Source organism: Anopheles coluzzii, chromosome 2 (assembly GCF_943734685.1).
Source record: "Anopheles coluzzii chromosome 2, AcolN3, whole genome shotgun sequence".
NCBI classification, from domain to species: Eukaryota; Metazoa; Arthropoda; class Insecta; order Diptera; family Culicidae; genus Anopheles; species Anopheles coluzzii.
Window position 1 is genome coordinate 29093484 of NC_064670.1, and position 17426 is coordinate 29110909.

The 17426-nt window shown below is 48.9% G+C and overlaps 1 protein-coding gene across 7 annotated transcripts in view; it reads right to left on the reverse strand.

Moving 5' to 3' along the window:
* The window catches only part of LOC120953706 (furin-like protease 2), a 197862-nt gene that overhangs the window by 23143 nt on the left and 157293 nt on the right, over positions 1-17426 (reverse strand). For all 7 annotated transcript variants that reach the window (XM_040373883.2, XM_040373881.2, XM_040373884.2 and 4 more), the window contains 3 exons: positions 4510-4669; positions 1325-1628; positions 51-1238 (listed from right to left, as the gene is read on the reverse strand). In XM_040373883.2, the coding sequence (XP_040229817.2) occupies positions 51-1238; positions 1325-1628; positions 4510-4669 (1652 nt within the window). The remainder of the gene's footprint in view (positions 1-50; positions 1239-1324; positions 1629-4509; positions 4670-17426) is intronic.

The window sequence follows — 17426 nt, forward strand, 5'->3', positions numbered from 1 at the left end:
ACCAGTTAATGGAACGGTTAACAGTGCTAGTCAACGCGGCGGCCACTTACTTGTCCAGCCGGTAATGTTTGCAGGCAACGCACTGCGTCGGTCCCTTGCCGTAGCAGCCCTGCTGGTCGCACTCGGGGTCGCAGTCGTGCAGCACCACCAGCTTGTTGTTCGAGTCGGCCATCACGTTCTCGCGCTGGGCCGTCGGTATGTTGTGTCCGTTGAGCGTGGCCACCGTCTTGTCGATGCCGCTGCCCGCCCCGCTGAACAGGTTCGGGTAGTTCATGAAGTTGCTGTACAGGTCGGCCGACTGGTAGTAGCCGGCGCCGGCCCCACCAAGCGCACCCGCCTGCTGGTTCAGATCTGTTTCCGTGGGAAACACGAACGGATTGAGGCCGGAGTAGCCGGCCGAACCGGCCGTCCGCGTGCCCTCCGACTTGAGCCGGATCGGGTTCGTCTGGGTGCCGTAGAAGATGAGCTGCCACTTGGACAGGATGCCGGGCTGGCTGACGCGGCGCGGCCCCCCGTTCAGGATCTGCAGCGTCCAGCGGCCCTCGGCCCGCTCGCCCCAGAAGTGCACGCTCAGGAACGGCCAGTCGTCGAAGTTGGACTTGGTGATGTCGCGCGGCCGCTCGAACAGCAGCGTCGAGGTCGTGCCCATCGGCGAGGTCAGCAGGATGCGCAGGTTGCCGCGCGGGAAGAACCGCAGCGTGATCTTGCACTGCACGTGCTCGAGGAAGCGCACCTCGTTCACCGTGCCGGCGCACCCGTTCACGTCCATGTGCGTCTGGAGCGTGTAGCCGACGGACACCTCGATCGGCCGGTCCTCGTTGATTTCGCGCGACTTGCAGATGTGCTGCGACGGCACGGTCGTCCACTGCTCCGCCAGGCTGACCATCGCGCCGGCATCCATCAGGCCGTAGCCGAACTTGTGGCTCACCTTGCGCTTCACGCCGTTCAGTATCCAGCCCGGCTCCTTCTCGAGCGGATCGGACCGTGACGTCAGCACCACCAGGTACTGCATGTCGCGCCAGGTCAGGGCCGGGTTGGCTTCGAGGGCCAGCGCCGCTATACCGGCCGCCAGCGGGGCCGAGGCCGACGTGCCCGTGTGCTCCACCGTGCAGATGCGATCCGGGCGCAGCGAACCGTCCATGTCGACGGTCGCGACGCTCTTGTCGTGCCCGGGCGTGCCCGAGCTGTACGTGGTCGCTAGGGTGGACGAGCACTCCTCCAGATACCAGGGCTTGTAGCTGTAGTCGAGAGAAAAAAATTTAGCAAAACCTCGTTAGCTACAGAGAGGATAAGAGAAAAGGGATGAGCGAACGGGTGTACTTACCCCCCCTGGGTGGCACTCGAGATCGAGAGGGTGAAAATGGAGTTGGTGTAGCCGTCGCAGTTGCAGCTGTCGGTGTAGCGGCCCCCGTTACCGGACGCCCAGATGAAGATCGAACCCTTGCCCTGCCGGCCGCTCGTCACACCGAAGATGAAGGCACGGCGAGCCAGCGGGCCCGGCCCATCCACCGTCGAGCCGTCGTCTTCCGGGCCCCAGGACGCGCTGTAGATGTCGATGTGGTCCGGATAGAGGCCGAGTGCCTTCGCTTCCACCGCATCGTTTACCGTGCCGTCCAGCATCCGGACGCCTGTAGTAACAAAGCAAAAGACAACCCGATAAGACACAAGTTTACTTCTTCCCTTTTTTTTTTGACGAAAACCCGAAAGTGTTTGCCAAACACGTGCGACCGGTAGCTGCTCGTATTATCATTTTCGGGGGAAAAATGAAGGCACGGCCTTCAACACTTCCAAGTAGTATGAAGAGAGGTATCGAACGTATTTCACCCGAAACAAAAAAATGGCGTATCAGCCAATGAAGAGATAAAAATAAATTCGTTTGCAAGTTATGACATCCTTATGCTTGCGTCTCCCCTCTTTATTCTTCCCTGCTGGAGGGACCTGCTGCTGTGCTCCAGCGAGAAATTCAACGCCAAAGAGGTAAGAGCGTGTGCGTTTGTTTCACAATATGCTCTTGGGAATCATATTTTTCTACGAAAACCTCAGAACGAGAAAGGTGATAAGAAACGGCAGTTTTGATCTTCCAATGGAGCACGAGAGATAAACCCCTCGGCGTGCAGCGGAGTGCTGGGAAGATATGCAAACGTGGTAACAACATATTGGGCGTTGGGCTGAGGGCGCTGAGCGGTAGAGAACGTCGAACAAATTGGAAGAAATATTACCGAACGCGCAGAGCACCCGTGGTGGGTGAAAATATGCGCCCTGATGCCGAGGAAAAATGTGGTACCATAAAATATGTAATCTTCTCATGATAGGAATTTCGTTGCATGGTGTTTACGTTCGGGGTTTGGGTTTTTTTTTGTTGTTTGTTGTTGGATCCTTTCCGTCTTCGTTCGCTGCTCTGCTGCTGCTGTTTTCTGGGAGCGATTCCATACGATCATCTTTAACCTTTCCTACTGGGTTGTTGATGGATTTTTGGGGCATAAAGTATCGAAGGAAATAGAAAAGCATAGGGTTTCCATGACTCAAAAAGGTTCGACAGTGGTCGATAAAGTGGATCGTTTTGCGTGTTGAATTAAAGTTGATCCCAAGGTAATGTGTTATGTGCATCGCTTATCGCTAACACAGCGCTCTTACGGAAACCTGTTTTAGGCCTCACAACGAGTGAAATAACGTACACACAGAACCTGTACAAAAACCTCCAACCAACAAGCGAGCGCAAAACAAAATCCAATCAAATCCATTTAAAATTGATCAATAGTGATTGATACGGTCGATTTAGCGGGGATTAATTCGAGCACGAGCCAAAAACCAGTGCCATCCTCTCTGCTGGAAACAATTCCAGGAAAAAAATACTGCTCAATCGAGGAGGGGACCTCCAACAACCATTACGGCCACACAGGTAACAAAGCGATTCTTAGGACACACATTTGTTCCAGCTGCTTAGATGTAAGCTGATCTTAGAGCGTTTTGATAAATCGTTCGACCGGAGAACAGCACGCCGCACAACATTCCCGGGGTTAAATGAACGCAACTGATAATGGAAAGAAATGAGTTCGGTCCGCTCGGTTCCCCCCCGCTGCCTGTCATGGTGCGTGAACATTTCATCAACAATTTTTATTACAAAAACGTTTTGTGACACGCCTGTGTCTGCCTGGAAGGAAGAATGGAGAAAAATGATACGCCCTGCTTCACAACGGTGCGTGCGTCTCCATCGTGCGGGTGGTGAGCGTGCAGCGGGAGAGGGGGGGGGGGGGGGGAGAGGGAAGAAAGGGCATACGCGTTACACTCGAACATAAAATGAACTGCCGCTGCACGGAGCAGCTGAAAATATTTAATCAAAATGCCTATTACGGCCCATGTTTCGAGTGCGAGGAATGGAATGGTAGCACGCCCGTTACACACATATATGCTGGAATGTTTTCGGGCCGAGCAAAGGGAAACGGAAACGGCAAATGGAAAGAGCACCACCCGCACACCCCCTGGTTCGCTTGTGCGTAAGGTAACAGTGCGCTTTTCCTTTTATTTTCCTTCCTTACAAATGGTTCCACATCAGGTCCCCTTGATCAATGATGGATGAGTACGGGGAGCGGCTAAATGGAGGGTGGGAGGACTAAATTTTTCACTCCTTTGCTTGCTTTCCCCTACCACCGACCGTGTAGGTTGTTTTATAAATGAAGAAACGAAACTTTATTATATACCTTCGTCAAAGCGTCCTACACTTTGTGCCGGGCTGCATCCTTACTGCACGATACAGATGTGTGTGAACGGCTAGTTGGTGTTCTTTTTTTTCGTTTATGCTGGCAGGACCGTGTGGATATGATGGATGAAGCAAATTTGTTTTGCAAATAAAGTTTTTCCAAAGTTTCCTACTTTAGCAGTCCATTTGTCCTTATCAGTATCGAACGAGGGTTCAATAAGAGCCGCGGGTGGCAAGGACAGAAGGTGTTGATCGATGACCGATCAAGAGTGGTACAAACAGTTCCGTAGAATAATTTTGTTACTTGGAATAGAATGGTCAGCTTGATAGTGGATCAAATTGTTGGCTTTGCGGGATAATATAATTTTAAAAACAGCTTACAATAGAAGGGTTGATTGCTTCCCAATTGTTTGTTCGAATAGAATAGTACGATGCAATATTATGCCGAGAATACAAACCCGGTAGAAAAGTCACTTTACAACAAAGTACACCAGATCCACAGTATGATTCTTCTAGTTTCAGCAGGGAAAAAGAATGAACATCCTATTTTCACACAACAGGAAGGCAAATACCTATATCTGCTTGTCCATTTCGACAGTTTGTTTCGCTTTCATTAGCCCCCGGTTATCGCTTAATTTGGGCTTTCCAAAGAATGAATAAAAGGACCCGCCCTTGCCCCCCCAAAAACATTACAGAACGCAGCACAAACAATGGAGCGAAAACTATTTCAACCTTGCCGTATCTTTACCGCGCGTCGACAAGGACACATGGTGATGATTACCGAACCCCTTGCACCGGCCCCGGCTACTTACCACCAATGCTTGCGTTGTACGCCACGCCGACCCCACAGTACTGGTTGAAGGCGACGGCCGCTACCTCCCCGGCGCACCGCGTGCCATGCTTGTTGTCACCGTTATCGCGCGGCATCGGGTCCGAGTCGTTGCCGTTAATGTCGTACGATGCGGCCGGGTCCTGTGGAGGGAAAGCAACAAAAACAACAAACACTGATTAGACAAAGGACAAACGCTGTGTGTGTGTGTACGTGAAAAGCGACCCAACTAACGACCTGCTCGACCAACACTCGAAGACAATCGGTCAAGATAAGGAAACAGAAAAGGACTGAACGCGAATGATTGGCACGAAATTAGACGACTCTTCTGGCAATGTTGCTGCTGCTACTGCTGCTGGCACGATCAACCGCAACGCTGACTTTAATGGGTCGATTTTTCCATCCTCTGTAGAGGACCTGCACATTGTACGTAAGTGTGTGGCTATGTGTGGGTATGTGGGGGAGTAAAGTTGTATTCAATCGATTGGAATAGCAGCAACAAATCCCCCATCCCCGTCCGCCCCGTTCACCCACGGTTAGCACGAATGAAAAGATAACAATCGAGTAAGGCAGAGGATTTTCCCGGCTGTAGGTAGCCGCCTGCCATCGTCCTTCTTTATACAACGGGAGATGCCCTCTTTCCCCGCGTCAGCGAGATGTTCTGCTGTCGTTCGCAATGGAGCGCGCAATAAATGTATAGTTAATGCGATGGACTATCAATTCCAGTGATTATTAATGAGAATATTGGACGACGAGCGAGCGAAACGATGGCGTAACGGCAAAGCTCAGGGAAGGGCAAGGATTAAGTGCTTCAGTACAATCGATAAACCGGAACCGGGGATAGGGACTTCAACGTGCCATTTCGAAACAATGGAAGGCGCCGTTGGGCAGGTGAATAGCATGCACACATCATACAAAAAGTTGGGAAATGTTGAAGGCATTTGGCATTATGAGAGACAAGAGAATGGAAAATCCGAACGATATGACAACACAGCGTGGGACGGAGGAGTTTTTTTTCATTCATATTCGTTCTTTAAGGTAGATTCTGCTGAAGTTCTTGTAAAGATGAACAACAAATAGGAAAGCTTTAATGTTCTTTAATACGATAAGCCAACTTGTAGCCTTCCTGATTGTCATATACAATCCATTTCTAGCGAATTTCAGTTATTGTTAAAGATGACGCATTAACGCTTAAATACTGGAAAATCTTCCGTTGAAAATAGAAACATTATCCTCAACGCCGGCAGCCACCTGCCAATGCTTGTCATTTTGTAACGTTCTAAAACGTCCCAAACACCATCATTGTGGTATTTCGCTGGATAATAGGTCTAAATACGCATTGTACGAGCCTTTGGTTTTTGGCTAACGAGCCGCACGGAATACTTCCGATGCTGGAAACACCCAACGACATCCGGTCAAAATGGCACGCGGGGTAATAAGGCGCGTGAGATTGGCCGATCCCTTCGATCCATAAGTCCACAAGACGTTTCCATCTGGTAATGGATATATTGCTTGAGGTTTTGGCGTAATTACCCCCATCGCCACTAGCCGGGCAAATGGGCCGAGACCGGGCCGCAATGGCCACAGCCGGAAATGGTGGCTTTCTTGCAGGAATACTGTTCCTCCAGGCTCGAGAACCTACCCACACAACTTCAACACCAACACCAATCGATAGCTCAGCCGAATATTAGTAGTCTCACAAGCGCTATTAATTTTCATAATTACGACCTCAGGTTCAAGCTGGTCGGGCTGGGGGAGAGGATGCAAACACCTTTGCCACCGCTCACCCGTGAAGAACGCAGAACGGGAAGCGACATGATGAGGCCCAACACACCCAGCAACCCCACAACACAACCCGACTTCCGATGGTCGTTTAGGTGATATGATGATAATAGGTGATGTTGTTGTTCGGTTTCAGGTCAGCAACAATGGCGGGACGAAACCGGCCGAACGATGGGACCCGGGGTGGGTGGGCAGGTGGTGGTCAATATCGTTTTGTCAATGGTTTGCCCGGGAGGTTCGCGCTCGTCCGATCTCCCGGGTGCTGCCAGAAGGTGCCTATTAGGGGCCATCACTCTTGCGCTGGCGTTGCGTTTCCGCCGCCTTCGCCTCGGCCTACAGCCTGACCCGTCCACCGCTGTGCGGTGATTTTGAGCAAGACACACACCGGAGCCACCGGAAGCCGCTGCACTCCATCGGTCGGTCGGTCGGGTGTTGATTTATGAAACCGTAATAATGTATTATTTGAAACGATCGGTACGTACAACATGCTGCCACGTGACCTCGTGGTCGTATTTGCGCTACAGAAAATGCATTGAAAGGTGTATATGTATGTGTGTGTGTGTGTGTGTGTGTGTGTGTGTGTGTGTGTGTGTGTGTATGTATGTGTGTTGACACACACTTTTTCCCCGTCGTATCGCTGCGTAATAACGTTCCATTTCAGTGGTACGTCCGATTCCTTTGTGCCACCATTTCCGAATGGTGAACAAGTTATAACTTTTGGACAACTTTTAGTTTATCCAACACGTTGCGGGTGTTGTTTCAAACACACTCATTCGAATGTTTGGCATGCCGGCATAGAACATGAAACACACCCAAGGACGATCATAATGCAACCGGAACCTGGCAGGAGGTAGCAGGAGATGGTAGAAATTTTCCCTTGCCCGAAATGGACCCGTTGGCTCGATCTAACTGCACCTAATACGGAATGCAAATTTGCCGTATGGCCCCCAATTTGGGTAAAATTCCACTGCAAGGTAGGTTGAAAAAATGAATGGAAGGATCGGCACACGGAAGCTAGCCCATCACGTGCGCCCCAATTCTTGCGGCGGTTCCGTTTTCCTTTTTATGATTTTCAACCTCCCAAAAAAGGGCCCCGGTTTTTTTTCCTTTTTTTTTCCTGCCGTTGTTGAGGCAATCGTCGATAAAAAGAAGCATTTTAAGCTGAACGTTTCTCATTGGCATCGCTAGCGGCCTGATTTTCATTCCGTCTTCTTTCTCGCATTACCCACCGCCATTCCGTCCCCCCGAACAGGTGAAAGTGATTTTCTATATTATTTGAACGCTGGTAAAACTTTTTACGCTCCCCTTTCTTGCCACCGCCATGGTACACCGCCCCTTTGCCATGGTGGTGTGAACGATGGCAGTGGCAAGGGGTTTTTGCCCACACACTGGTGGTGGTGAAAATTTGCGACGATGATGGAGGAGGTGGCGGCTGCGGCCGATGTGGTATTCGCTTTTCAAAGAAACTTTTGCACACATGCAGAGGAGGTGTCCGTGGTGCCGCAGGTGCCGGAGTTGTGGTGGTGTGCTGAGACGGCATGAATTGGTGTAAATTAAAAAATACTTTTCATGTTTTGGGGAAATTTCCTAGCAAAATGTTTCCCGTCTTTGCCTTCGCACTTTGCGCCGTTTATCTACTCGTTTCATCGATTGCGGCACGATTGATTTTTATCGCATCACGATTTTTACACCTGCACTGAAGCGACAATCGACGTGTGTGCATGATTTGCATACATTTCGGGAGGGTAAAAAATTAAGCAATCAATAAAGTTGCAACATTTCGCAGAGGCACGGGTGATCGTTTGGAGAAAAATGGAATGGAATAAAAAGCATTACACATCGCTCACTGGAATGGTGAACCGTTTTTACAAGCGATTCAAAGATAAATTTTCTTGCAGGAAAATGTCATTAATATTCATCGATAAAGACACGTAACATAATCAAATATAGACAACTTTTCAGCAGGCAATGAGTTATATAAAATTTTACACATGTACGAATTTTTCCAGTTTGTGAGCATTTGGGTCCAGCTCTTTTTAGCGATTAGAGCAAATTGCTATGACTAATAATCGATAGCTTTATAGCAATTATAGATGATTGAATGAGGAAAAGGAAATAAAGAAAATCATGACATGAAACTATGCTTTGAACAGACAGCTTAACTGTGTTCCTGCCATGTCGATATAAGGTACATTGTTAGTGATTCCCGATAGAGGTTTAATTAAAATCACGACCATCCATCAACATCAAGTGCTGTGGCGCAGCGCTTGAACCCCAACCGTGTTATCCGCAGATGGGGAAGAAAAAAGTAAATCCCTATCGAAGCGGTTGGGCGGCAATTTTCACCCCACAACACAAACGCACAAGGCTATTTACAACAAAGGCAACGGTCTCAATGGTTCAATCAGTTGATGTCGGCGGTGCAACAGTTGCAGCAAATCGTACCGGGTGGAAAACTCGAAAACAGGAAAAACGCAGGAAAGGGCAGTGTCCAGGCTATAGCTAACAATGGATCGGTTCTAATGTACGCCACTTAGCACCCAGACTTGCGGAGTGAGTGGTGGAAAAGGAGAGAAAGAGGCATGGAAAAAATAAGTCCCACTCATATGGATACTTTTAAACCTTAATTTGAACCAGGCAACAGACGATACAAGTTTCAAGGAAAAGAGAGAGAGAGAGGGAGAGAGAGAGAGGGAGAGAGAGAGAGAGAGAGAGAGAGAGAGAGAGAGATAGAGGGAGAGAGAGAGAACAGGAGCTTGAAGCGTCGAGGGTGTACATGGTTCAGTTGTTTCGATGAAATGTAATGCTACCATACACACCCACACACATACACATACACGGATTACTAACCGATCAGAACGAGCAGCAGCAGCAGCAGTGTGCAGCTAGTTGTGGATCAATTCTACATTGGGGTGAAATGTCTGGGAAAGCTACATCAATGAAAAAGCGCTTCAGAAAGAAGACAAACAACAGTAAAAAAAGCGTGCAAAAAGTAAACAGGAAAATAAATTATAAACAATCTATCATACTTTATACACGACACAAACCGTCCAGCCGGACGCTGCAGTGTAAGCGCGCCACAATTGTGCGCAATTCGTTCGCTTGCCCGCTCTTTCGCCTTTCCCAGGCAGACGACAGCCAGCGAAATATGTGTATGGATGTGGGAGCGCTAGTCAGCATAAAGTTCCCAGCATAGTAGCATTGTGCTGCAGCGCCAAAACAGCGAGTCACAGCCGGTTTTTGCATTTTCCAAATGACAGAAACAAATTGAGATGACCAAACGAGTGCTACTGTTTGCTTTGCTTGCAACCGTTTTACACCCACCCTCTCCCCTCGGTGGGAACTGTTCCAGCTTACCCTCGTACATCCTTTCCTTTTTTATGGTTTGGAGTTTGGGGCAAAAACAAATAGTCCTTCCCACTACCTCCAAAGCAAAAAAAAAAAAAAACCCCTGGAACGGAAAGGAAACGAAATTGAATGCATCCGTGCAGTGTGCGCAAGAATATTAATGCTTTTTAAACAAATTATATCGCTCACGTTCAATGGTTCTCGTGCCGTTGCCGGAAGGGAAGGAAATGCGTACCATACTATACTCCTCCGCTCCCCCCTCTTTACAGTAGTTGTATCGTCATCATCACCCCGGAAAGGGTTTGAAATAGATGAAACTGCAGCATTGTTTCGTTGCATTACAGTTGCACCCGAGAGTGCGAAAGGCCGCCGTTGGAAAGTTTGGTGTTTGCAAAGTGTGTGCCACAAACAAACATAAAAAAGTGTGTGTGTGTGTGTGTGTGTGTGTGTGTGTGTGTGTCCTTTCACTATCGAAAAGCATTGGCCAATGGCACTAGAATGTAAATGGGAACGTTTGGTGCTGCTACGTGTTTTTGTGCGACCGTGTGATGATAAATCACACTGCAGCAGCAAACCGGACTAGAGGGGGTAAAGGGGGGTCAGCAATCAGCTGCGGGCCTTGTTTTTTGTGACAGGGCGGACGGTATAAAGCCATTTCATTTCATGTCGGTCGAACCGGGCCGAGTAGGGTTGTGATAAATTAGGTACTCGAATCGAATTAATTTTGTCAATTAATTTCAATTTGTTTCGGGCTCAATGCTACCTGCCAAACTGTGCCGGTATCCGTTGGTGAAAGAAATGTTGGTACGTTGTGCTGTTTGTGTCCGTTGTCAATTTACACACATCACACGCTGTGAAAATTCATTAGCGAAACGGTTCAAGCGTCACTACGGGAAGGTGTCGGAATCGATTGAAAATAACTATCCCACGAGGGTGTGTTATACGTGTGTTATCAAGCAACCTTGCTCAAACGGGATCGCGATGAGGCGTTGAGTATTGGATTGGCACTTTGCCTCTCGCTGGGAATGTCAGCAGTGTGAGAAACGTTTCAGTGAACCCGTTTAACCTGCAATTTCAATGCAGCAAGGGTCGGCTTGTGGGAGAAGGTTTTCTTTTGAAGGTGGTGGAAATGTTTTTACCCAGTGCTTACAATGCATGGCTTAAGGATGCTTTCTGACACTCCTTTCATCAGGTTGAGCGTATTAAACGTACAAACACATACACATAGACACACTCACAGAAGCTGCATACCTAGCAGCATCTGCACACTTTACCGTAAAGCACGATTCTTATCCTTTAAAACCGGGAATGTATATCGAGCAAAGCAGAATGATGATGATGATGGTACTGCCGTAAGGAAGAGAGGTGCGATGAAAAACCGTCCCCGTGCACAACTTTTCCTACGAGAAAATTTGTTGGAATGCACGGTGGTCCTGTGCATCGTTATGATGCCGTGCGTTCGAGAGAGCAACTGAAGCATCATGCTGGCCCATCTGAAGCAGTTCAGCAGTTTCGTATCGGAAAAAGCGTAAACGAGGCGTATGTGAGTGCTGGCCTTTTTAAAGTCGGCATTTGATCTTCACGTAGCGGATCTTAATTCTGAGTTGCCTACGGTTGCTTAAACGACGCCGGGCCCTTGTGCATCGTTTACCGGTCCGTTTTTCCAGTCGGTAATGATGATGATGGTGATGGTGATGATGCTCATGCGAAGACATCAGAGTGTTTTCCCATGATAGCCGAAGCGGCGAGGTGAGGAAGTTGTTGAGGACGTTATGGCAGGAAGTGGTCCCACTAGTTGGACGGATCAAATGAGTCCCGTTGCTCACTGTTTTCATCAGTCATACAGTGTAAATTGGCCGGTCTCGTAGTACGGTCGTCAACTCGTACGACTTAACAAAATGCACGTCATGGGTTCAAGCCCTGAATGGACCGTGCCGTCAAACGTAGGACTTAATATCCTGCTATGGGGGGACATCAATAAGTCATTGAAAGCCAAGTCCACAAGTAGTACAAGTGACCGACAGCGGCTGTTGAGCCAAAGAAGAAGAAGATGCGAATCATGCAGAGCTGTTCTGCAAAATTTCTCGTATTTTGAATGCGCTCTGGACAGCGCTGTATATATTAGGAATGAAACAAATGCGCATTCAACGTTTATGTTTAAAGTAAAAAGTATGAAGAATTCGTTAACTGTTTCATCATAAACGCTCTGGATTTTATTCTTTTAGCTCATCAACCGTTGTCGTTCAAGGCCTGCCTGTACCACTTGTGGGCTTGGCTGTCAATGACTTATTGATGTCTCCCCTTAGCAGGATAGTCAGTCCTACGTATGCAGTACGGTCTATTTGAGGCTTGAACCCATGACGGGCATATTGTTCAGTCGTACGAGTTGACGACTGTACCACGAAACCGAGACGCTCTGGATACTCATGCTGCCTGTTATTCATTCAGAATACTACAGCAATGTTACAATATATTGATATAAAACTCAATCAAACACACTTACATCATTCGAACAAACTAGTGTCAGCGGGTTTAGTGACTACGCAAACCAACCGCTGTCGGATTGGATTGGATGCCCCTTCGAAACATAACGATCATGCAAAGTACCCATTCAATCAGTTGCAAATTAAAATAGGAAACCATTGCAGAAGTGATTGAGCACTACGGTGCACCCCACTGCGGCGCCACAGTCAACCGAAATCTCGCACAAACCAAATCTTTTTCTTACGTGTGGTGGTGCACTACCCCCTCCCCCCCTGGGTTTCACCCAAGTCTCAGTGGAAAAATATACGCCATTTCAATCTATTCAATCTGTACAAACTTCTGCCACTTTTACGTTTGCGGTGTTAGAACGATGGAGAGAGAGAGAGAGAGAGAGAGTGGTGACCTTCACAAGGCGTGGCAGGGGAAAATTTACGATGCCATACTAAGGCAGGTTTGGGTGTGTGTGTGTGTTTGCCTGCCTGCAGCCTCTAGACGTGCTGCACGCTGTTACGGATGCAATTGGCTAACGATATGCAACGTCGGGCAATGCAATTGCACCAAACCAATACAGTAGTCTAACGAGATAGTTCACCGGAGCACGCAACAACCGGTCTCTGCTTGCGCTTGCTTACCTTCCCTCCCTTGTCTTGTTTACCGTTTTGCCGGCAGGCGGATGGGAAAGTTCTCCTCTCCGTTTTGATTCGTGAACGCAAGAACACGATGCTGCTGCTGTGGGAGAACCTGACGCTGGCGGGCCCGCATACACTTTATTCGCATCACTGCTAAACGACTCCTGAGGGCTACATTGAGGTTAGATGAGCTTTGAGCCACTGGAGCGAGCTGCTGCTTCCAATTCCTTCCCTTAAAGCCATCGCCCGCTGCCAGCGTTTGTAAGAAGCGGAAACAATCTTTTATGCACACACGCACACACACACACACACACACACGCGCGCGCTCAAACAAACACAAACAGCACCAGAAAAAAAAACTACTGAGTGCTCCCGCTCGAAAGGATAACTTGCCACGGCCAAGAAAAAGGATTTTGTATACTTTTACCGAACACCGATGGGAGGGGGTTTTCGGTGGGTGGTGGAATTCGGGCTGGTTGCACAACCCCTCCCACCTGCCCAAATAACAACAATTCGCAATCAAAGCAAACAAATCCACCGCTGATGATGCGGGGGGTTTCCCGGCTGGTCGCCGGCGGGATGAAACTGCCACTGGCTCTCAACGACCGCTGCATACGGAATCAGGCCGAATCAGTTGGCGAAGCATATAGGCGGAGCTCGTGTTCCGAGGCTACAATAACGTTTCGTTTAGCCCGTCGACCGATCGATTCCGGGGCGGCGGCGGACCGGGGCAAACAAACAAACAAGCGAAGGGGGGAAAGGATTGAAATCGCAGTGCACGCAAATCAAACCCCCGTTCCGGTGGGCGAATCTCTGATTCGATTCTCACCGGTGTGGCTCGTCTTCATTTTGCCCTAACAATACCCGCGCAGCAACGGTTTGCCGTAACCTACACCCGCACGTCCTTCGAGCTTTTGCTTAGGATCGGATGAATGATTTTGGCCCGATTTTGGCAGCGCACGGGAGGAGATGAACGCGGATGGCGGAATCGGCCAAATTCCGATTCGATACTGATGATGGATGTCAGCGTAGGCAAACGGTACCCGCGTCGTTTGTTACGAGTGCTGCTGCTTTGTACCTCTCGTTACCTTTCGTCCTCTCACACTCTATAAATACGGATTGTAGCATTGGGCTTTTTGGAGGAGCAGAGCACGCCGAAAAGCCGATGAAAGGCGCCGTCAGCGCCGTACTTAGAGTTTTGAGGTTGAACCGGATTTCGACACTATTTTTCCACTTGGCTGATTCGGTAGCAAAGGTTGCGGATCTAACAAAAAAGGTTGCAATCACGGTTCCTGCGCCAGCAAAGGTGAACAAGCAATGCAGACAAACGATGGTTGGCTGGTTGGTTTGGATGATTTGCGTATAATATCATGCCGAAATTTTCGGCCGCGCTGTCTGACAGGAGAAATTTGAGAAATGAACCTTCACATTGGCATTACGGATTTTACTTGACACATCCTGTTTGTTTGGAGCAAACAGGAAATAGCTTTTCTTTGTATGTGCTGTGCAATTCAAAACAATCCAAATTTTATCTCCCATTGAACGTAGCGTCAGACAACATTAATACTCATAAAGCAATCAGCTAATGCATTCTTCCGTTTGTTCCACAAACGGCATAGCTACACAATGGCGAAATGTAATTTGCAGCCCAATGGCATGTTGCAGATGACTTTCTCGTATTTAGCCCTTTCCACGGCTAGATTAGGGAGGGGAACAAGCGGCGGAAAAATGTTTGGCGACCATTAATCAAGAGCGCCGGTCATCGATCATAGTGTTGTGTTGCGCGCTGCAAACAACGCAAACATGAACGCAACAAATGGAACGAATCTGCTTTTTCCCCCACCGACCTCCACTGCGTAGAATGATGAAAGGCGTAATTTGTGTTGCAGCTGCTTCTAATCACGGTATAACTGTCAAACGGTCAAGGTCGGAAATCTGCTCGATAGTGATGAAGGCGAAATGTTATGCTGCAAAAATCCTGACCAAACCACGAGATCGGCACAAAACATGCCAATATTGACTATGATTGATACAGGTATATCGGCATCGAACCAGATCCTTTGCCTCTCAGCACCAAACATCCATTGGACGGCTGGTTTGAGGTTTATTATTTTCCCGAGCTTCATCCCATTGCAAGCCCATCATAATTCACGAGCTCATCAACCGAAGGTGCCATATGGGCATGAAGTTGGGCTATTGAGCACACTTGCGCCAGCAACCACCTTTGCACTTCTTCTGGCAAACGGACGGTCTTCCCCTTCTGTGCCACACGCCGTGGTGAACAACGGTGCAGCGTGCGGCTGACCAGAGGATAGAATTAATGTATTCCAAGCATCCAAGCATCTACACTGCACGGCTTACGGTGGGTGAAGCGGGCGTGTTCGATTCCTGTTGCTGAAACGATCGTTCCTGCCCGGGTGTACCCTGCGTGCGCCGGGGATCAAGTGGCAATCCAAAAGTTCGGCCCCAAGGATTGCTCCCACGGGAGGCGCGGTTGGAGCGATGAGGATGCGAAGACCCTTCCAAATCGTATCGACATACGGGGTGAGCTAATGCTTTCACGGGTCCGATTGATGGACGCACACGCCGGGCAGAAGCGGGCTGGCAGCAAGCGCTGTGGTGATGGAAGCAAACCAGCTGTAGCCCAACTTCGTTAGATATCTGTTTGATGAAGCCTTGGAACTTGACCTTTCCTCCTTCCCCGTACGTGCTGGAAGTGACCTGCTTCGCATAAGCAACAGCCCGTGGTTCGGGAGGCAGAATTATGATTGATGGAAAAGGAGAGCCTTCTTTTGGTTGGTTCGGGTTGGTACGTGTATGGTTTATGAGCTCCAGTAGCCACCAAGCCGGCAAAGTCGGCACCGTTGCTACCGAAAAATGGGACGACTACAGGGGCAGCGGCGGTAAAGTGTACACACCACGGAGATGTGGGGGGGGGGGGGAGGGGGAGCACGTTTTGCTGATGTGTGGCCGAAGTCGAAAGGCAAACAAACAGCACTAACTAACACCACCCGGGCTACATCCATCGGGCAACGTGCGAGCCCTGTTGAAGTCTCAAAGCCTTCAACCCGCAGACAAGGGGCCAACAAAGCGGGTTTGCCAACTGGGAGTTTATCGGCAAGTCGAATGCGATGGGTGGTACACGGGAAAGAAAACATCCATCTTGGTTGGGGAGAAAAAACAAACCCACCGCCGTAGTTTCCCGTAAGGCACCAGAGTAGGTGAGACGCAGCACTCCTCTGGCGCATGGGAGCACACAAACCAAACCGAAAGCCAGATGCCTCCGATCCGTTCTAGCTGTCTGTCAAAGTTTCGGTCTGTCGACATTTCGGCAAAACGGAACTCGCCACAGCTTATGCAGCCGTACATGTGTCGGATGTGGGGTGTATATTGAGTGCGAGAAGATGGCAGAACACAAACACACACATACACACACACAGCAGCAGCAGACCGACAACGTTTTCCCAACACGCTTTTGCGCTCAATTTTCTCCCACCTGATTTCCGGGGCTGGCCGTCTGGCAAAACTGCTGGCAAAGCACCGGAAAAGCACCGGAAAAACGTGCCCTGACTCCTTCACCCAGGGGTGAAAAGGATAGGTCCACACCCGTCTAGATAGCCACGGAGAGTGGTGCCCAAGGGGTCAACGTCGTTGCAAACGGTTGCCGCGGTGTCGGTGGGAACGGTGAAGCTAATTTGATAGTTTCGTTTACAGCACTTTTCGGTAGTTTCGATTGATTGACGGAAGGCGAAACTTTCCGTCCGTCCGTGTGTGTGTATGTGAGACAAGAGTTGCAAGTGGTGAGACGGGACCAGTGTGTTAGCCACTCTGCCCCGGGGTCAACATCGACGACCATTCGATTCGACGATTTGCCTCGAGTTTGTCGGTAGGCATAAGGCAGGCGTAGACGTTACAATGATGCTCATCATATTTTATTGATCCACTTGCTGTTAGGGACCGTTTAGCGGGGGACTATATCGATGAATACTTTATCAGGCAAGTGTGAATGTAATAAGGACAATTTTGAAACGTTTAAAGTACGTTTGGCAGATAGCTCTAGAAGCTCAAACGCCATTAAACAACGCAATATGAGATGTATCGAATGATTTTTGTCGCCAACTATTATGTTTTGACTAGATCTGCTGCAGTTTTTTTTTCGATTATTCCGCAGAAAAAACGTTCCCTAGGAAAGTTTCGTTTTACTTTTAATTCATCAGGAATATGATGGAATGAAAGTTCACGGAAACGCTTTCCTACCAGCTCCAATTCAATGAAATGGAAAGTTTTTCACGCTTCAAACAACTCCCGGGCGCTGCTCATCAAGGCACACATTTGTGTTCGATTCACTAGAACAGCACTAGCACAAACAGGCTACGGCAACAGCTGCGCGCGTAAGCATTGGTTATTGAATATTGCATTTCCCTCGTGCGAACTCGTGACAAAGAAGGGTGAATGTCTACCGGTACCGCAACAGCGTCGATGTCGTTTGACAAAATTAAGAGGAATTCAATCTTCTGGCACAGGTCCTTGCGTTATCCTGTGCACACCACCGGCGAAAGGGCAACACCCAGTCGAACATACGCGGGAGTTTCATTTATCTAAATCGGAACTTTTCCCATCGAACTTTGAGCACGTGTCATCGTCACATGCTCATTTG